The sequence below is a fragment of the Tachysurus fulvidraco genome, chromosome 16 (assembly GCF_022655615.1).
Source record: "Tachysurus fulvidraco isolate hzauxx_2018 chromosome 16, HZAU_PFXX_2.0, whole genome shotgun sequence".
Classification (NCBI taxonomy): Eukaryota; Metazoa; Chordata; class Actinopteri; order Siluriformes; family Bagridae; genus Tachysurus; species Tachysurus fulvidraco.
The window spans coordinates 7153275-7175046 of NC_062533.1; the positions used below are offsets into that span (position 1 = coordinate 7153275).

At 41.3% G+C, this 21772-nt stretch overlaps 1 protein-coding gene across 7 annotated transcripts in view; it reads right to left on the minus strand.

The window, feature by feature from the left end:
- cdc42bpb (CDC42 binding protein kinase beta (DMPK-like)) overlaps positions 1-21772 on the minus strand; it is a 54189-nt gene that overhangs the window by 4291 nt on the left and 28126 nt on the right. For 3 of the 7 annotated variants that reach the window (XM_047801530.1, XM_047801529.1, XM_047801531.1), the window contains exons 7-33: positions 20695-20895; positions 18966-19214; positions 18039-18282; positions 17362-17481; positions 16976-17109; positions 14792-15034; positions 12951-13061; positions 10897-11144; positions 9874-9979; positions 9664-9788; positions 9438-9543; positions 8095-8157; positions 6611-6759; positions 6312-6409; positions 6041-6120; positions 3962-4045; positions 3225-3302; positions 2981-3086; positions 2743-2879; positions 2485-2624; positions 2314-2395; positions 2010-2226; positions 1815-1877; positions 1059-1655; positions 855-952; positions 661-745; positions 12-132 (exon numbers count right to left, since the gene is read on the minus strand). In XM_047801530.1, the coding sequence (XP_047657486.1) occupies positions 12-132; positions 661-745; positions 855-952; positions 1059-1655; positions 1815-1877; positions 2010-2226; positions 2314-2395; positions 2485-2624; positions 2743-2879; positions 2981-3086; positions 3225-3302; positions 3962-4045; positions 6041-6120; positions 6312-6409; positions 6611-6759; positions 8095-8157; positions 9438-9543; positions 9664-9788; positions 9874-9979; positions 10897-11144; positions 12951-13061; positions 14792-15034; positions 16976-17109; positions 17362-17481; positions 18039-18282; positions 18966-19214; positions 20695-20895 (4085 nt within the window). Of the gene's footprint in view, positions 1-11; positions 133-660; positions 746-854; positions 953-1058; positions 1656-1814; positions 1878-2009; positions 2227-2313; positions 2396-2484; positions 2625-2742; positions 2880-2980; positions 3087-3224; positions 3303-3961; positions 4046-6040; positions 6121-6311; positions 6410-6610; positions 6763-8094; positions 8158-9437; positions 9544-9663; positions 9789-9873; positions 9980-10896; positions 11145-12950; positions 13062-14791; positions 15035-16975; positions 17110-17361; positions 17482-18038; positions 18283-18965; positions 19215-20694; positions 20896-21772 lie in introns of all 7 variants that reach the window. The other 4 variants (XM_027148989.2, XM_027148985.2, XM_027148988.2 and 1 more) reach the window with 2 other exon arrangements.

Below are 21772 nucleotides of genomic sequence, written 5' to 3' on the forward strand. Positions count from 1 at the left end.
AGGCCCCTCACCTCCTTTGCTGTAGCCGCTCTTCTTCAGGAACCTTGAAGAGGAACTTTCTCTTGCTGCGTGTTCTCACCATCAGTTTCCTAATGTTGTCTGAGGTCTCAGGTATAGTCAGGTCACATCCTTCTGTAGCAGTAACCGAGAGAGATGAATGCAAAGAGAAAGAAAGAAAGAATCAGATACAGGCAGCAAAGCATGAGACAAGATAAGCAATCATGGTGTATCTGGCGTTTTTTTTTAGGGCTTATACGCGCAGTCCGCTCAGAGTGGCAGAGTGTCAAGTAGTCAAGGGCCTCGCTGCCTGGTAGCCTGGAGGTGGTGTAATGAATGAGGTCATTTCAGTTTACCAAACAAAGGTACCATTATCAGCAGGGCAATCTGCCAGCACTGAGAAGAAATGAGTCGGGGAGGTGGGGGTCGCACAGTGAGTAAGACAGCGAGCATTAGAATCTGAATCGGACTGAGAAAGGAAACGAGAGACTGACACTGGCTGAACTGTTTTTGAACCTATAAGCCTAAAACAGGCCACGGTCAGTCTAGTACCTGAAGTGAAAATGTTCTAGATATCTGTTTAAATATCAGAGAACATATCAAAATAAAAATTAATAAAGTAGATTTTGAGTAATGACTGCAGAGTGAGCACAGGTCCTGTACCTGCTGCGTTATTGTTGAAGTAGATGAGCCGGGGCTGCTCTGAGCCCAGTAAGTTCAGACTGCCCTCCAAATTCAGGGGTCGGATCTGACAAGCCACAGTGAACAGGAGACATATCAGAAGCAAATACATGCAGAATGCATCATTTGGGTATTAGACGTTATAAGGTCTTATGGTATTTATCCCTCATGCCTACCTTCCTTAATGAAATGGTTTGGACCCATTCTGTAGTGTGGACATCAAACACGTCAACCCCATAATCACTGTACACAGTCAGGTAAGTGGAGTTTGAGCCTGAAAAAAAAATACACAACCTTTTTAACCTTAAATGGCTGGGGGGAAAAAAGCTTATACCAGTGTAAAATAAATCAAAACAAATGCTCAAAATAGCCATACGTACTACATGCGAGTGGTGTGGCAGGCCACATGAGCTCCTGTGTGCGTGAACGACGGCCCTGGCCGTCCACGTAGATGCCTAGCTGGCTAAAGCAAAGCAGTAGCTCGTTGGCACCCACCTCCATTGCGTGTAGAGCATCTAGTGGTTGCTGAGCAAGGAAGGCAAGTGAAGGATCAGCAGGGCTCACCAAGCTCACAGGTGCCACCTCAGACTGCAGTGCCAGCAGAGCAAAGCCTGATGGGTAGCCTACACATACTCGCCCACGCACCATGCCAAGCCACTGCACTACACCTGGGGCCTGCACCTCCCACATGCGTCGTGCATAGGGCTTGGCTCGCGTGATCTCATAGCAAAGCACCTGGCGCTTGACAGCAGCCATCATGTAGGCGGTGCCGCCTGGTCGCAGCGAGCACACGCTAAGAGCCTGGCAGCCCTTTGTCTCAGCCAGTTTTACATCAAACGCCGGCTCTGCACCATCCAGTGCTCCCCATGGGTGCAGGTGCACATGTCGGTTGCGGCCGCATAGCAGCACCACCATCTTCTCTTGAGGGACTGTCTCAATTTGGTGGACTTTCTTGCAGTCAGCAGCACGCACAATAACTGCAAGAATCGATGGTTTAGAATTATTATGGATTACACGAAATGTCTAAAAAAAACCATCTCAGACTTTCGCTGGTTCTGAAAACCATGACCTGCTGCTACTGATTAATAAACTGATTAAAATCCCTGTTTAGAGTGTATAGTACATAAGACTTGTACCATCTCTGGTAACCTCCACGACAAACAGACCCTCCTCTGTGCCCAACGCTATTCGTTCTCGATCTAGAGAAGAAGAAAAAAACAACAACAACAAACAAACATTGTTTATATGTATTACTGGAGATAATAGATATATAATATCAATAACCCCAGATAAATCAGATAATTTAAAGACAGTGCTACAAAAACACTGACCAATGATGGCTGCAGAGAGTGTGGTTTTAATTGCAGGCAGGTTGCTATCGTAGGCCTCGTGGAGGACGTGAACTACTCGGTTCTTCAGGCGGTTCTTGGCTAAGATACTCTGCAGACCCTCCAGGATGCCCACCCACTTCCTTTTCTCAGCCTCGCTCTCAGCCAAGACCAGCAGAGACACCGCCCGTGTCGGAGAACCCAATGTGGACGATGTTACCTAAGTGAGCCAAGATTCAAGATTTAAATGCAGGGAAGGAGGGCATTTATCATTCTATGCATCTACTTTATGAACAATTTGCGTTACCCTGAATATGCAAGGAACGTCTTTGCGGGTAGCATGAATCACATCTGATGCCAACACAGAGCTTACAGAGAACTCCTCATCTCTGTAAAAAGGAAAAAGTCCACAAAGGGTGAGAATAATGTGCAACACAGCAGGAAAATACACAGGAATGTAGTAGTACGTGAAACTCACCTGAGGTCAAGGACCTGGCTGGCCACCACACCAGGCTGGGTGGACTTCCCTTCAGGAACCTCATACAGGAAGAGTTTACAGTCACATACCACAGCATATGCTCTCTGCCAGCCCTTCTTCACTCCAGTAGGCTTTGGAATCTGACAGAATAGCAAGAAAATGAGAAACATTTCAGGTGTACATCCCTGCTGCCTGAATATAAAAAGCGTGTAGAGAAACACTGCACATTCAGTCAGGTGTAGCAGTTTAGACACTCACCCTGACAAAGCCTTTGTAGGCTGTGCCAATACCCCTTTGCACATCAATTCCCAGCGGCCTCTTGGCCTGCTCTGGTGGAATAGGGCACACCTGAGGAGCGTTGTCCTTACAGGACACATGGCAGATGAAAGAGCACACTAAAAAACATAATAACATCAAAAACACAAGTTTATTCCATGAATATGCATAACAATGGTTTGTGTAATAGTTAATCTGAGCTGTAGTGTAGTGTACTGACCCTCGCAGGCATAGCCCTGTCTGATCAGGCCCACCATTAGAGATGTGCAGTGGGTACACTGTGTTGGACTGGAGAAAGTCTTAATGCTCAGCTGGTGAGCTTTAGGCTGTGGAAACAAACAGCAGTAGGACCTAATAAGAAGCTGCCTAACCTTTCCAAATAATCCGCGAATGCCATTAAAAGATGATCACTACTGTGAATATGTTTGGAGTTAGGAGAAACGTGCCATGATACACCACTGTACCTTTGGTGCTGTGAGCAGTGATGACTGGTAAGGTAGTGATGGAGTTGTTGGAGTAACTGCAGGGGGCTTTACAGGCTCCTGAAAAGGATGAAAGCACAACTTTTGATGAAATGTGAATATTCACTGACATGAAGGTCTGTGAAAGGGAAAAAAAATCCTATCCATTTTAACATATGTTTTGCTACTACAGTATCGTCATTTCATGTCACATTAAGCAAAATGTTCTCAGAATATTCTGAATATTCTGTTTGAAAAAAAAATATCGGTACTTTTACTGTTAATCATGCTATTCAAATATTATGTTCGTTATAGAAATAAATTAAAAAAGTCTTTGACTTTTCACTGAAGCCAGATTTATTTTCAGAGGCCCAAGTTGACATTATTTTACAATTACATAAATAATTTATTACTGAGATTTAGAATAAATGCAATTAATATAAAGAACCAGACAATGAGGCAAATAATTACAAGAATGTAATAAATATAATAACTGATAATTGTAGGTTGTCCATTTAATTACTAACAAAATAAGACATTTTAAATGACTAAAGGAGGTCCTGTAGGTCCCCGAGCTCTACTTTAAGAACCAGTGTGTTATACGACACTTAAAAAAAAAAAGTATCTTAAAAACAGGTAAAAGACTTATGGCATGATAGTCTGCTTATGCAGACTTTGGTCTAAGACAGGAAGTGAACACAAAGCTGGAATGTTAGAGGAAATATAAGGTGGACACTCACATCCTGCTCTGAAGCTGCTGAGGGTGAGGAAGAGGGAACGTCGGGTTTCTGAGGTGTGGCGTCAACCTCACTGACTGAGCTAGTCTGGAGACGGGAGAGAAACGCTCGAGTGAAAAGTAGCACAGTGTTTCTCTAGGCTGGCGTCTAGGCGTTAAATATGGTATAAAAATGCCCCACTTTTTAATATAGGAGAGCAGTCAACTGGACATATTATACCAAAAAAACAAATACACAATACACACTAATAATAATATTCTAATCACAATGAAGATCCAGACGTGAAGCAGCAAACATTGGATATTAAATATTAAGCAGGTTTATCGATTAGATTTATCGAGTACAGTCATGAGAATATAACTCTAAATGATGGAGAACTACTTCAGCTTACATAAGTACTACTAGAGTAAATACACTGAGCCTGGAAGCCAGGACGTTATCAGAAAGGTTCAAGTGTGCGGTGACAAAAATAAATAAATAAATAAATAAATAAAATAATAAAAAAAATTACACAATCAAAACACATTCAACTGCATAGGACACATTAAGCCAGTATTATGTTTACAAATACACAGTAATTATACAGCATAGTAATTACACTCAAATACTTCAGATTATTTAGAGGTACAGTATTAATGTCTACATTGTTAAGACTGAGCTTGTAGCATTGATTTTTATTTTTATTGAAATAATAATGATTACATTTCTTAATAATAATGATTACATTTATATTTTAAATAAAACAAAAAAACAACCCACAATTCAGTCAAATTTTCCTCACATAAATAATCCCATAAAAAAGCATATAGATTTTTCCTATTGAATTCCTAATCATGAAAGCATGACTTGCAGTATGCGTATTCAATCTAGCAAACTAGACTAATGAGGTTTCATATTAGCCTTTTAAAAGGGTTAGATAAGAGACAATTGATGGTTAATGCAAACTCAAGGAAGCTCTACACCATGACCTGCTAACCTTTAGCATCTACAATTAGCTTGGCAGGGATGTGGGATTGGGCAAATTACAACAGGGAAAGATCGTCAGCAGACAAAAAGATGGTCCACTTCTAGGATCCCAAGGATGCTCAAATTGTGTAACTTACTCTAAATAAAACTAAAACAAATCAAATTGACATTTTTAAAGAGAGACACGTTTTAGATCTAATAATCTTGAAAAAATATGAACGAATACAGGGGCATCCCACTTGTCTGCTGACTGCTCCTCTCAGATAGACGTTAAAGGTAACAGGAGTGGAGAGGGGCTCTGAGCAGCCAACTTACTTCATCCCAAAATGCTAGCAGAGAGGATGCAGATGAGGAAGAGACAGAGTCCTTTTTGGGGGAGGGGACAAACAAAGTTACAGATCATACAGCCTTTTTTTTTTTTTTTTAAACTTATCCTGGGCTCACCATGGTGTGCATTATTGCTTCATAACTGCTTGTAACCCAGGTACCATGCCTGTTCCTCCCAAAAAACAAAGCTTCTCTAAACAAAGCACTGAAATCAGCCATCAGAGAATTAGGATATGAGCTGGCAGAAATGTTCGACCAGTATGAGCTTTCCAGATGTCCAGGCTCTTTTCTAGGTGTTCATTAGTGCATGTGAATACCTTTTTTGCTGAGAAGACAAGTTCATTTCACACACACACATGGTCAGCTGTAGGCTCAGATTTTTTCTTTAAGCCTTGTGTAATTGTGTAAGAAACAGTGCTTGGTCATTAGCTGCTCTTACTGGACTGACTTAGCCTGCAGTATCACATAGCCAGGAGACACAATTACAGTCTGAGTGCGTCTAGGGGAAAGTACGAAGCACCTCAAATTTATCTGGCCTGACGTCCAAATTTACAAACTGTAATCCAGGGCATCAAAGCTCTTTATTCCCGTTTAAATTTTCACACCAACTAAAGGAGTAATTGACCGTTCAAAGAGAACATCCATGTTAAATAAACCGTTTCTTTTTAATATAGATATTAATAACAGCATGAAAGCCAGGTGCCTGGAGGTTATAACGATGACTGTATAAACATACAGAAGCTTGTTAAGGCTGGATAGCGAAACAAGCATACAGACAGAAAAACTTACTCTGAAGGTAAGATCATGGGCCAGGGGAGAAGTGTTGAAATACTCAAAGATGGAGTCCTGGAAGTCTGGAAGTTTTAGACCTGCAGTGAAACAAATAAAAGGTTTGCGTGTTCAAAAAGGTCAAGATTAAAACATTATAAGCTCAAATGCAAAATCAGATGTCTTCTAGAGAATATATAGAGAACTTATTTTTAACATTGTTCACTGGAAGATTATGTGAGTAACAGCTGTCGGTTTGAAAACAATGGCAGGAACTGAGTTGTAAGATCACCTCGGTCAGAGCGTGTGCGGCTCTCTTCCAGGTCTTTCTTCGTGCTTTCCAGTTGCTCTTCCAGCTCCCTGTTTTTAATTTCTGCATCTTTCAGTTTGCTACAGAAGAAAGTAAGGGCTCAGAGGTAAGACACACACAAGTTGTGCAATACCAAACAAAACAAAAAAAAGACATTTACTTCATAACCTTTAAGAATACCTTTAAGAAATTCTGTTAGACAGAGCATGCGATTCCTGTGTTCTGTCATGAATTCTCTGGGAGTGAGTCACAGAAATCTGAACACGACTGAAAACACTGACCTCTCGAAGGAGATGTTGGCAGCCTTGACCTTGCGTAGTTCTTCCTGGACGAGTTGCTTGGCTCGTATCTCAGCATCTAGAGCTGACTGTAGCTCTAAACGAGCGGACATGTCCAGCTTCTGACTGCGACGCACCTTCCACAAGGGATCCTGCTTCGAGAAAGACAACAGTCATCAAACAATCAACTTTAGCAAACTTTGTATTTAGCTGCTTCATTCCATCCAATCAGATTTTATTACTGAATCTATAACGTATTACAGCAAGTGCTTTCATTTCAACATTTCATTTCATTATAGGAACTAAATTAAGACCAATCAGGTTTGAGAATTCTAAAGCACTTACATGTTACATTTCATAGTATCTCAATAACTCCTCACTTTAAACAACTTTAAAATGTTTGCTATCTGGTATTTGGGTTGTGCAGGCAGGAAGCTGCAACATGCATGTGAAGCATACAAATACAATGCTTGGAATTTAAATCATGCAAAACTGATTTCAAATCCAATTTGAGAGAGAAAGAGGTCTTGTCTTGTTTCACTAATGTTTGTCCTGTACCGAACACAACCGGGAGAATATTTTGGCTAGCATAACTCCAGCAGCTAATGGAAAGCAGTGAACGGTCAAAAAACATAAAGTCTCAGATTACAGTACAATCAGCGGTTCCTCCACATTCCTCAAATTCATGCTCTAACAACTGAATTCATTGTGCTGATCACAACTTTATGAATCATTCGATATCATTGGCGGTAGAACAAAAAAATTCAAAACACCATATCGGAAATTGTACATCCTCAGATAATGTGTTCAGAAGATTTGATCCGATATGAAAAAAAACAAGGACAAAATTATGGCAAATCAGCATGCTGATAAAATGAGCATGCTAATATTTGACAATAAAATTTTTGCTATTCTGTAGCTACATGAATGTTGAGGGTTAAAGGCCTTGTTCAAGGACGCTTGAACTCACACCGAGTTGCTATATGCTATAAGATGTGCTATATGTAACAGAAGTGAACAGTGTCCGTGTCAGAAGTGTCAGTAAAGTCTGATGCCAAGTGTACCAAGTGCGTGTTTGCTATTTACAAAATAATACATTGAATTGTATAGTTCTCTAGAAAACCCACCACTATTAAAAGACCTATTTTACAGATCGCAATCGGATCACCGATCAAATATCCAAATGCAGATTGTATCTTGGTAAGAGATTCCAAGCCTCTTGCACTAAGCAGATGATGATAGCTGGGAATGAGCAGGATGCACACTGATCCCAGAGCACCAGCATTCAGCAGTGAAACATAAAACATTCATTCATCTGCCTCTGCACAGTCCTCCAAATAACAAAACCATTTTAGGTTTAATTTGAGAAATAGTCAAAATTGAGGAGAAAGCATGGACAGATGAATAACAGCAGCCATGAAAGCTATCCTTTTTTCCCCCTCATGCTTTGGATCCTCATTGCCATGACGTTTGATGGCTGCACTCACCCGCTTTGTGCTCCGAGGAGCCACCAAAGACTTCTGGGTAGGTGTGCTCAATCCAGAACTTTGCTAGGTTAACAGGCAAGAAAACAGCACTTCACAGATCTGATTACATTTCCTAGAAGACTCTATAGGAACAGCTCCAAACACTGTATATTTTCTTTTGACATAACATATTTTCGTATAAAGAAGTCAAATGCACCCCTTTTACTGCTGTAAGTACACAGTTCAATATATATTCTATATGAACACTGTATAACTGAATTTAACTCTCATTTGTTTGACAGCTAGCAAAGGGATTTTTTTTTTAAGTTTTGTTCTCAGACTCTACTATCAAAACTTTAAACAAATCACAGCTGACAGTGTATTCTTACATTAGCACTCTGGAGATCACAAACCCCAGCAAGCATGTTTTCAGCAACTAGCTGTCCTGTAAGGATCACAAGTTTACTGAGGCAACGGCAATCAGCCGTATCTTTCTCGCTCTCTCATTACATGCCCTTAACCTCATTAATGAAGGATCCCAGATCAGATGTGATCTCCTTCCACACCTAAAACCGCAACATGTCACTTCTTTTCGTTACGTTCTATTAGATTTGCCATTTTTAGGTACACAGGATACTTAGCCTGCTTTTAATTATTTCAGCAGTGCAGCATTACTGTGTTATGGCTCAGAGGAGTTTTAGAGAGAGAGAGAGAGAGAGAGAGCGAGAGAGAGAGAGAGAGAGACAGAGGAGTTAAGGAGTTAAGAGAGAGAGAGAGAGAGAGAGAGAGAGAGAAAGCAAGACAGAGAGAGCGAGACAGAGAGAGAGAGAGAGCGAGAGAGCGAGAGACAGAGAGAGGAGTTAGAGAGAGAGAGAGAGAAAGCAAGACAGAGAGAGAGCGAGAGAGAGAAAGCGAGACAGAGAGAGAGCTTTAGAGAGAGAAAGCGAGACAGAGAGAGAGAGAGAGTGAGAGAGAGAAAGCGAGACAGAGAGAGAGAGACAGAGACAAAGAGAGAGAGGGAGAGAGAGAGGGAGAGAGAGAGAGAGAAAGAAAGCAAGACAGAGAGAGAGCGAAAGCGAGACAGAGAGAGAGCGAGAGAGAGAAAGCGAAACAGAGAGAGAGCTTTAGAGAGAGAAAGCGAGACAGAGAGAGAGAGTGAGAGAGAGAAAGCGAGACAGAGAGACAGAGACAGAGACAAAGAGAGAGAGGGAGAGAGAGAGAGGGAGAGAGAGAGGGGGGGGGAAATGTGAAGCATAACATTTAAAGGAGAATGGAGGAAAAAAGTAGGAGGAAGTCAGATGCAGTACTGTACAATCTTGTACAGGTTGCAAGGCTACTAAAACGGAGCAGAAAAGCGCTTGTACCAGATGTCTGGATCCCAGGCTAGAGCTACGCAGTGACTCCAGCTCCTCTGTCATCTTTGAGGCCAGAGCTTGCAGGTAGCCACGAGCATCTTTCTCATCACTCACCCTGTAGACAAACACATACAGACCATCACAGTATACACAGGTTAGGATTCAGCCAAATGTAATATGGATATATCATCAGGCAGGAGGTTTTAAAAGAGAAAAGAAGAAGCAATGTCCATACCACTGAATGATCTCAGCGATCTGTGCCTCCCATTGTGCAACGCTCTCCTTCTTCGAGGCCAGGTCCTGCAGCTCGTCCTCCAGCTGTCTGTTCTGGGTTGTTAATTTGTCCACAAATGTGCATAGCTGGAGAGAATTGATGCATAGGTCAGTGCTTAAACCTGACCAGAAACCTTTGAGGACCATTATTCTTAAACTCACTGCCACCTACCCTGTCTGTTTCAGAGGTCAGCTTGCGGTTCTCCTCGGTCAGCAAGCTGCGTTCACGCTCAAATTTCTCCTTTATGGAACCCAGAGCTTCGTAAATTTCAATTTGCCTGTAATGTATAGAAGTAGAAGACATATTTGTAACGCACTTGTAATACAAAGTAACACATAAACCAGAGCCACAACACCACACAACACAAAACATTCGTCTTAAATGGCAGACATAGCATATTATTATACACTACATAGCTAAAGGTCTGTGGACACCTGACCATCGCACCTCTGTATGCTTCTAGCAAATCCAATTCCAAAATCATGGCCATTAACATTACTTTAATCCCAACTATAATACGTATCCTTCTAGGCTTTGCACTAGATATTGGAAAGTGACTGGGAATTCCAATCATCCACAAGAGCATTAGTGAGGTCAGACACTCATGTTGGATGAGGAAACCCTGGGATGTAGCCGGCATAACAGTTCATCCCAAAAGTGCTCAGTGGGGTTCAGGCATCACACCAACATCAGCAAGCTACATGTTTATAGAGCTTTCTTTGTTCACAGAGCACTTAATTCATGCCGAAACGGGTTTAGTTGTAGTGAAGGGAAGCCATAATGTAAAAGCACAGATCTTACAACTCAACAGTTTAGAGAAGAAATACATACTGCTTTAATAGTCCACATTTGTTCGGATGTAAAGGTCACCAAAACATAGTGTGGCCTATGGATGACTTCAGACAAAAAAAAGCTAACATATTATATGTTATGGGGTTTGGTTAAGAGTTACCAATCGAATGGTGTAGACACATCTGTATTATTCCCAACCGAAAGGCTTAAAAATGTACGGGGAATTTTGGTAAGGAAAATACATGTCACAAGTGCACTGTTCTGTATGCTTTCTGCTTTGCTCCATGTACAGAGACATCTTTTTGTTCGCAAACTCACACCTTGTGTGCACCCTATGTTGGCTATGTTCAATGCTATAGAGAACTACAGATGAAGTCCTGTGCCCAGTTTTGGCCCTCTTACCGTTCCTTGTTAGCTTTCTCCACCTTGTCTTTAAGCACAAGGAGTTCCTTCTGCAGGGAGACCTGCTGGCTCTCAGAATCATGTAGCTCTTTGCGTAGGTTTTTGAGCTCTGTGCCATGGCATGCATCCCGCTTTACAAGCTCTTCCTCATAGAACAGTATCTTCTTATCCAGCTCAGACTTCACCTTAGTCAGCTCCTGCTGGGTCTCAGCACTCATGTATGAAGCTCGACCAGTACCCTGCTTCACCTACCAGAAAAAAAAGAGAAGTGTGGAGAATGCACATTTTAGAAAACGTTGTAGAAAAGAGGACACATGACACTCATTCAGAATAAATAGCCATTGTTTATGTACGATATAAAGTGGTCAAAAATTAAGAGTTTTGAAATATAGCTGACCAATTCTCAACAAAATATTATATACACACACACACACACACACACACACACACACACACACCAATGTCTACTTTATTAGGTCCAACTGCTCGTTAACGCAAATGTCTAATCAGCCAAACCGAGCGTCAGATTGGGAAGAAAGTTGATTTAAGTGACTTTGAACGTGGCATGGTTGTTGGTGCCAGACAGGCTGGTCTGAGTATTTCAGAAACTGCTGATCTACTGGGATTTTCACGCATAACCATCTCTAGGGTTTAGAGAGAATGGTCCGAAAAAGAGAAAATATCCAGTGAGCGGCAGTTCTGTGGTCTTGTTGATGCCAGACGAATGGCCAGACTGGTTTGAGCTGATAGAAAGGGAACAGCAACTCAAATACCCACTCGTTACAACCGAGGTATGCAGAAGAGCATCTCTGAACGCAAAACACGTCAAACCTTGAGGCGGATGGAGTACAGCAGCAGAAGACCACACCGGGCACCACTCCTGACAGCTAAGAACAGGAAACTGAGGCTACAATTAGCACAGGCTCACCAAAATTGGACAATAGAAGATTGGAAAAATGTTGCCTGGTCTGATGAGTCTCAATTTCTGCTGTGACATTCGGATGGTAGGGTCAGAATTTGGCGTCAACATGAAAGCATGGATCCATCCTGCCTTGTATCAACGGTTCAGGCTGGTGGTGGTGGAGGTGTAATGCTGTGGGGGATATTTTCTTGGCACACTTTGGGTCCATTAGTACAAATTGAGCGTCGTGTCAACGCCACGAGTATTGTTGCTGACCATGTCCATACCTTTATGACCACAGTGTACCCATCTTCTGATGGCTACTTCCAGCAGTATTTCCAGCAGTATAACACGCCATGTCATAAAGCGCAAATCATCTCCTACTGGTTTCTTGCACATGACAATGAGTTCACTGTACTCAAATGGCCTCCACAGTCACCAGATCTCAATCCAATAGAGCACCGTTGGGCTGTAGTGGAACGGGAGATTCGCATCATGGATGTGCAGCCGACAAATCTGCAACTGCGTGATGCTATTATGTCAATATGGACCAAAATCTCGGAGGAATGTTTCCAGCACCCGATAAAGTCCCCGGTGAGTGTGTGTGTGTGTGTATATATATATATACACACACACACACACACACACACACACACACACACACACACACACACACACACACACACACACATATATATATATATACACACATATACATAGTGTGTGTGTGTGGAAAAAAAACCCAACTCGGACAGGTCACAATCTGCTTCCATATACGAATGAGACCATTAATTTAGGCTAACTGTACACCTTAGTTCCTCCCAACAAAAATAAATGATGAAAGAAAAAAAACCCAAGACAAACAGCAGAGTTAAAAATAAACAGACAGGATATCCCCCCCAGTCTGGAGGACAACGCAAGGAGAAAGCAGGGTGATATGGGGAGGAAATGAGATGGAATGATCTAGCCAGAGAGAAGAAAGGTGACCCAGACCCAGAAGGAAGATAAACTGAAGAACACTAGCTGCAGGCTGGTAAACAAAATAAGTAGAGGTATTGAGAAAAAACAAAAAACAAAACAAAAACAAAAAAAAAACATTAAAATGAAATGAACATGGGGACAATATGACAGTATACAGATTGATAATTGTTGCCTTTAGAGTCTCCAGTTCACTTTCCAGCTGTTTGGAGTAAACTTCACTGTGTTCTCGAAGCTTTCGCTCCTTGGAAGCTTCTGCACGAGCATCTTCCAGCTGAGCTTCCAGCTACCACACACACACACACACACACACACACACACACACACACACACACACACACACACACACACACACACACACACAGAGAGAGAGAGAAACAAAGATACTGATTAGCCTGATTTCAATGACTTCGTTGTTGTAGTTTAACATTTCAGGGGAGATTTTATCCAACATAGTGATCCTGTGTAGCAGTCATAAGGTCTTTCCCCAGTAAGCATGAACAATTGGAACATCACACTTATGCGCATGTTTATGTACACACATACACACACAAACTGGGGGGGGTTTCATGGGTTTTGAGAGAGACCTCGGCTTGGGGAGGAGACACATATACACAGAGGCCAAAAAAGTTCTCCAAAATTGTTTAAAGTCTGTTCATATTATATTTTTTAAATAGCCTTTAAGAATGACTTTCACAAAAGAACGATGTATTGAAATTCTCATGATTTGATCGTGAAGCTGTCACAAGGTTGTGATGGACTATAATGGCCGACCGGGTGAGAACATCACACAACACCTTTTCCAATGTTGCAAACAAATTCAGTCTTTTCACAGACCAACCAAGAACACATTACTGAAACATCCACCTAATTTGTGATGGTGTAACCGAGGTTGTGCTGCCATACTGATCCCCTATGTATGAAGCCGCCTGTAATTCAGATTGCCTAGACTATCCTGCAAAGATTGTGTTACTGTAGCTAACAATAAGCAGGCTGATTTGCAATGAGAATGTCTAAAACCTGCTAACCCCAGTAAAGAGGAATCTTCACATCAGTTGGTGCTACACGTGCAACACCAAAACAGACCGACAGTAAGCATCATCAATTTAGCTTTTCAGATATCAGCTATTCAAAATGTCTATATTTCAAATTCAGTTTTCTCTCTCTCTCTCTTTTTTTTTTTTTTTTTTACTTTTCACTAGAGTTTAATATGCTAGCATGAAAGTTCACAAAGGCTTTCAGACTGCACAGTTGAAAATGTTAAAATTTCAGCAGGTGAAGGGTTCTAACTGGTCACCAAATGCTACTGCAAAGTATTTAAAAAGAACAAGGAAGAAAAAAAAAACAATACTTTTAGAAATCAATATCATTTACAACAATATCAATACATCATTAAATCATAGAAGTCTAACCATGTCTAAATCTGTGTAACAGTATGCACATGGATGTGTAATAGAAATCGAGCATAACTAAAAAAAAGACAAGAGCGATAAACACTGTGCTTAAAAGGAACCAAATGACCTGAGTGATCTAAAGTGGGTTCAGTTTGAAGGCTTAGGGAGCAAAGCATGTTCCCTGTCCTGCACTCGAGCCAGTCAGTGCTGCCCATCTGGCTCTAGTTAAGCATGCAGGTCCATGGAGGGTCAGAGAGGAGGCCTACAGCGAGTGGGGGAGAGCTGAGACATTCCTGCTGTCGCCCCCGGAGATCCGAGTCTGCTGACTTTAAGCAAGGCCAGGCTCGACTTTCTCTCTGCGTTTCTGTTGTGTCACTAAGGAACGCCAGCAATGCAGTACATTCCCGAGCTGTTGTTTGGCAGTGTGCTGCCCCAGGAGAAGCTTTGTGTTATGCCGAGTTTGAAATATTGCAACATGAAACATGGCTGAAACTGACTGGCAGCAAAAAAAATAAAATTAAATAAAAAACACCAAGATGGCACTTCCACGCACAAATGACATCGGAGTTAATTAAATGTATATAAATTCCATTTTATAATGCATGCTCTAATTTGTACTCACCTCTTTGCGGGCCTTTTCAGTCTTGCGAATGTCCTGGCGCATACCATCAAGCTTCTGCATGAGCACCTCCATCTCCTCCTCCTTGTCGCGGAGCTGGCGCGAGAGCCGCTGCTTGTGCGAGCGCAGCTCGGCCATGCGCTCGTTCACTTCGGAAAACTCCTGCATGGCCAGCTTCCTCTGTTGGTGAGCGTCTTTCAGCTCCTTGGTCTGAGACTTCAGGCGCTCCAGAGCCTCCACCAGTTGCTGGGGATTCAGACACAATATACATTGAGAAAGGAGATAAAGAAAGAGAGAAGAAAAAAAAGGAGGACAAGAGAGCCAGGTAGTGCTGATGGTGAAAAAAATAAATAAGAAAAGGCATGAAGTGAGAATGGCTACAGAGAAACATGATGTGAAAGTGAGAAAGAATGAGTAAGAAAAGAAAGTACCCAGGCTGCCTGAGAGAGTTGACTGAAAATGAGGCTGAGTGAGAAATAGATATTGTCAAGAGGATTGGGAGCTCGATGATAAAAGAGAAGGACACACTGCAGTTAATGAGTGCATTATCAACCTGCTGCAAAACTGCTCTCAAAGGCAAGAGGCAAAAACTGTGATTTGAAGAAGTGAGTACGTTGGTCTGTTGAATTGACTGGACGATCGAGTACGAGTGGAGGAGCAGAACAACTCCGATTAAAACAAAATGTAATGGGATGGACAAAAACCTTGCCCTTGGCTGAGTGAGAGTATACTGACATTAACTATGATAAAGCGGTGCAGTGTGTTTATATAAGCATTAAGATGGAGTGGGGGAAAAAAAAAGAGTGAAGATTTGGGTGAAAGAGAAGCTTAGCCTGGAACAGGAGATATAAGCTTTTTCATGTGCCATATGGAGGAAACCTTGTATTATACATATTGGCTTTATTATAAGGGAAGGCAAAAACTCTAAATGTACATCCTGATCATATGGCACATTATTCCTGGGATGTTTAGCCCTAATCCTTATCGTCTTTGCCTAAGATTTTAACTAGGAGTTCTGTTTTTTCTCATCTCTCAGCACGTGCAGAATTACATGTAAGATTTGCACTGTATTCACTCAGTTTTCACATCCTTGTACATTGCCTTTATCTTAGAAAAAAAAAAGGTTTGTCATCATTGGAAGCCAATTTATTTACGCAGGAAATGCAGCTCTTATTGAAGACCAGAATGCATCTGCAGTTGATGTGTGTAATTTAGCAGGCAGAAGGATGTATGAAACAAATGTAATCACATCATCTTCCCCCTTTCTCTGATTGGCCAACGGAAGAAAAGAATTGCTCTGGCCCAATCCATCAGCAGCTTCCTGAACCTACTTCTCCTTTGGGCACCAAACAATTGGGAAACAAACAGCTCTGATATGTAATCTGCAGCTCGTGATTTTAATAGCTGAGAGTGAGTAGTGTGCATGTGCTGTGGACTGAAAGATTGTTTATAATTGAAGGATAATTGTTCTGAGACTTTCATGATTAAAAATGCTTTTAGTGGGAACCGATTTTGAGACGTGGACTTTATGTAAGAAAAGCCAGATATATGTAATGGTTCACGGTCAATATTATAGTTAACTCAACAGACTTTCATTTTCACATAGTTTTATTCACTGGTTGTGAGCAGACAGACTGAGCTTAGAATGTAGTAAGGGAGGAAAACACCATTCTCTGCCCACAACTATTTCAAATATGTAATTAGACATGTAAACAAATAGTTTAGCTATGCTGTTAAGCTTCATTATGTGGGTACATTAGTCATAGTCATTAGTCCAATCTCTACGAAACAACAATAAGGCTCGAAACCCAAATGATCACACTGCCACTGTACATTCAACTAAACAGTGAAGGACAGAATGTGGGAGCATTTCATGAAGTGAATTTTTTTTTCTCCACTTTTGACCATACTTTTGTATGTTTTTAATAATGAATCAAAGTGATTGCTGACAGTGCTTGGGCCGTGTTATAAAATTTCCTCCACACACCTTTGTGAATGAAGCAGTGTTCCCTTGATGTGTACGTTCATAACCTTTTATCAGGTGCCATGATCTAGATTTATTTTGTAAATCCATGAGTACCTACTGAATGCTGCTGATTTTTTGTATTTCAGTCCTAGTTTAAATAAAGCCAGTCTTATATGAAGGGGAATTCTCCTAAACCTGTCTGTGGTAATGCATTTCTATACCTTATTGATGTCTTCTTTCTCTTGGCGAAGGTTTTTGACTTGCTTGTCCAATGCCTTTAGCTTGGTGGAAGAGCTCTCATAGTCTTGTCGCAAAGTCACTGCTTCCTCCAGTTGGTGCTCCAGCCTATCAGAGTCTAAGGGGAACAAATACCAAGCAGAGTGAATCATTTGAATCTTGTGATTACTATACGACCACATACAAACCTCCACCCAAAAAAAAAAAAAGGCGATGATTCATGCTTACAATTTATTACCCTAACGGGAAAAATGATTTCAGAGACCTTCTAAGAATGTGCATTTCCTTCATGAATCAGACAGACCTCAAACATATTTGGTCATATGACTCTGCTTCCTGTGGATGGTTCATTACTATTTGCTCCTCTCACCTGCTAGTTTCTTTTTAAGGCGCTCGATTTCCTCGTTAAGCTTTTTTATCTCTTTATCCCGTCCCAGTGTGCTTGTACCACGGCCTGATCCGTGTAGAGACTGCACAGCTTGTGTAGATTCTGAAAATATGAAGGAAAGTGGAAAGAAATTTCAGATGCCATCCAAAAGGTATTTAAAAAAATGTTTTAAAAAAATTTAATAAACAAAATAAAATAAAAAAATTGATGCGATAAAATGCAGTTTGCTTCCTGTAGAACTTTGAGTCATTTTATATATACAGTGTTCAGGCTGAATGAATTTAACCCTGGTGCATTTTCCTCTTTGCTGCAGTTTGTTGTCTTCTAAAACTGAGAAAACTGTAGATGACAGGCGGAAAAAGTCTCAAACCTGCTACATGAATAATTATAATATTACTATGATTTATATATCGATACATTTATAACAATTGTTTCTTTAGCAACGGATCTGTCATTACTGAACAGAAATCATTTCACTTGGCTAACTAAGGTTTGTTTATATTTCTGACCAAGAGTTTTACGAAAACATTTTCTTCCTGTTTTTTTTGTTGAAACCAGTTTTGATTGTTGCTCTGATTTGGACTCGACACGCTGCATAATAGGTGTGAAAGTGGACCTTCTTTAAATCATGGATTCAGGCTGTGGGTGTGTTTGGATACCCTGGAGTTTGCGGTTCAGCTCTTGTTTTTCCTGCTCTAGTGAGCGGATTCTCCTCTCGAAGGCCTCCAGTTGCAAACCACCATCTTTCTGGGGTTGCATCTCCTCTCCTGAACCCCCGTCAGCCAGAGCTGTCAGCCGGAGCTGACCCCGATCTGAGAAACAGCTGTCTGTAGTGTATGTGAAACCCACAAAGGGCAGGTGCTGACCAGTGAAACCAGTGTGAGAGATGGGAGGTGCAATGTCCTGCACAGAAAGGAAAAATAAGTCATTAAAAACCCTTATTAGTCCTAATGAAAAAAAAGTGTACAGTGATCCCTTGTTTATCGAGGTTAATGGGGACTGGAACCTCTCGCGATAGGTGAAAATCCGCGAAGTAGGATTGGCCCCAAGTTTGACCTTTTCACTGATTGTCACCAATCTTCCTCTTCCTCTCACTAGAGGAATCTTTCGCAGGGGCACGGCACTTGGGAGGCATTGTAAGGGCTTAACAAAGAGTTAATTTCGAACACAATACGCGAGACACAGTTGACAGTGTGAACGAGAGTGGCGAGATACAACAAGGGAAGAAGCTGGGAGAGGATGCGATGATGCGCAGCCAATCAGCTCAGATCTCTGCCGGGAACCAATCATGTGCCTTGTCTGAGTGCCCGTGGGTATGTACAAAGCCTCTGAGAGAGTTTCTCTCTTTGTCTGGCATCCTGGGAAACCGTTTTTATTTTTATTTTTCAATGAATATTTTTGAAAAATCAGCGATGCACTGAGGCCACGAAACTGCAAATTTGCTTCACTTTTAAACAATCATAATAAATGTTTCAGTGCTTTAAATAATCCTCCCTTCAAAGTCTTTCAAATGTCAGCTCTACAACCAATGAGATTTAAAAGATAGGAATTATTGGGCAGGTGCAGCGAGAGGGAGAAACACTAACCGGGTTTTTCAGTACATCGTCATCCACATCAAAGTTGGAGGTGTCAGATGGAGAGCTGACGTCAGGAATGTACGGGGCTTCAGTGCTGCGGATGTTCTCCCAGTCAATGCCAGAGAAGAAGGGGTGCTTCTTAAATTCCTCGATGCCGTTCTGGCCCAGCCTGCGCTCCCTGCTGCAGATCAGCCGCTGCATCAGGTCCTTGGCGTCCTCGGATACGTCCGTGATGTGAGATGGGAACTGGAAGCGCTCCTGGAGAGCAGCAAGTATGTGCTATAGGTACAGCAGCTTATGGGATCTTAATCTCGAGATGAAGCATGCTGTCATTTCATGCATATGCATTTAAAATTATTTAGAATTTTAATTTTGCACAGCAAATTTTCACTGCAAATTAAATACTGTATATAACAACGTATAGGACAAATGAAATCCTATATTGAATAATATAAAAATCAATAAAGAATGGAATTGGGGAAAAAGACGGTTTTCTAGACATTCACCAGTTACGCTGCAACATATGATGTTATGAATAATACATTCAGGCACTTAAGTGTATATAGATATATGTAATGAAAGGATGGATCGAAGATTACATTTACGGCATTTAGCAGACCCCCTTATCCAGAGTGACTTACAACTGAGGGTTAAGGGCCTTGCTCAGGGGCCCAGCAGTGGCAGCTTGGTGGACCTGGGTTTCAAACCCATGACCTTCCGATCAGTAGCCCAACACCTTAACCACTGAGCAACCACATCCCTTATTCGAGCATTATAACTCAAACATGGATAAAAACTTTCTGGCTATTAAAGCTTTTTTAGAACTGAGAGAACAGGTCCAAATGACAATATTTACTTCTTTTCAATATTTGCAAACCTACAGTTTGGACTACTCAGACTAATCCCCTATTTTTTAACCGACGGAATAAACAGGTTAATTATAATAATTGTAACAGCTTTTATGTGGGTGTGTTGTACTTTCCACATCAACAACAACAAAAAAACCTGAACTATAAAGAAGTAAACGACCTTGCCCCACATCCAGACATGTATTAGTTCAGGAAGTGGCCGCATTCCCACCGGTGATAATGGCCCAGATAAGAAAGAAGCACATTTCTATTTAAGGAAATTGTATGTAAATATGCTTTTAGGCTGACAATAATTTTAATAACAGCCTTTTTCTGCAGGCCTGGAGTCATCCATGTAGTTTGCATTGCCTTTAGATGACACTGCAGTGGAATAAAGAAGCAGCAGTTGGTGTGTTTAGAGCCACAGGTAGTAATGTGCCATAGCCTGAGAGCTTGATTTGTAGCTGAATCTGTGGACATTGTATCCATGCAAATTACACCCAAATCTGTCTGTCTATTCTGAGCTGATCTAATGGCTACGCTCGTTTCTCTTCTAAGAGGTGCTGTTTATGGGAAGCAGAGGAGGGTGTGGTAAAAGCCAGCACAAAAGTACTTCCTAAGACTTGAATGTTTGTACAGTAAACTGTGCACACAATAACTGAAGGGATCTATACAAGCTCTGGCTGCTGGATAATGTTCTGTTAACAAGCTTGATAATGTATCTATATACACTTAAGTGCCTGAATGTATTATTCATAACATTTTGCAGCGTAACTGGTGAATGTCTAGAAAACCGTCACAATTTGCATTGTTTCTTTTCTAGTTGGGAAGAAATCGGGTTGTTAAAAACGCTGGACGTGCTGCTTCGTAGACTGCATCACATCGCTCACCTCATGGTTCATGATCTTGCCGTAAGTCTCGACTAGAGACTCGGCGTAGAAAGGCGTCTCCCCGTACAGCATCTCATACATGCACACACCCAGAGACCACCAGTCACACTCCGGCCCATACTTCCCCATGCCATCCTCCATAGCCTGCAGAATCTCTGGCGAGATGTAGTCCGGGGTTCCGACTGCTACTGACGACTGCACCTGCACACAAACATGGACAAGAAAGCCCATTTCAATTACGAACCATTTTAGAACTTGAGATCCACCATAAAGCTTTAAATAACCCTAAAATTATAAAGAGACTCTGGGAACATTTTATTCTGAGGTTAAAAAAATAAAAAAATAAACAGATAGATAAATAAATAAAAACAGATAAATAAACAAACAAACAAATAGATAAATGCTATGAGAAAAGACAAGACAATAGTCCATTAAACATGTCTGCCTGGAGATGACTTTTCCTACTGATAAATAAATGAATAGCCAAAAACGCTCTAAGTAATAATATTGGAGATCTGAAAACACTGAAACAGGAACTGCTTCAGAGTAATAGAATAACATTTGGCTTTGCCAAAGTATAAAGAATCCATGCTGGATGATGTGTAGATAAGTTTTATGTTGGCCAAACTATCTGTGGCAGAGGATGATCGAGCACCAAGAGTGGAAGAAAAAACAACTTGCGCATGGCGGCTTCTTACAGACAATTTTATGCCTGTTGCTTCCACCATCTCCTATTTAAAAGCAATAAGACAATGAACCACATAACATAATACCACAACATTAATATATGTTTCTGTTTGATACCCAAGAGGGGTCTATGATACACAACCAAGGAAAATATTTCCCCTAGGTGAACAGCCAGCATTCCTGAGGAAAAGAACCATCCTTCCCAACACAAGTACGAACAGAGAATCCAGACGTGCATCAAAACACCCAGAGACTCACGCAGACACCATCCCAATGTGCCACAGAGAAGTGAAAATACTACTGATGCACTAATGTCTTGGCTGATAAAAGCAATTATCGGACATCGGATAAAAATTTTAAGACAGCAGGTGTTTTATGCTGATTATATCCT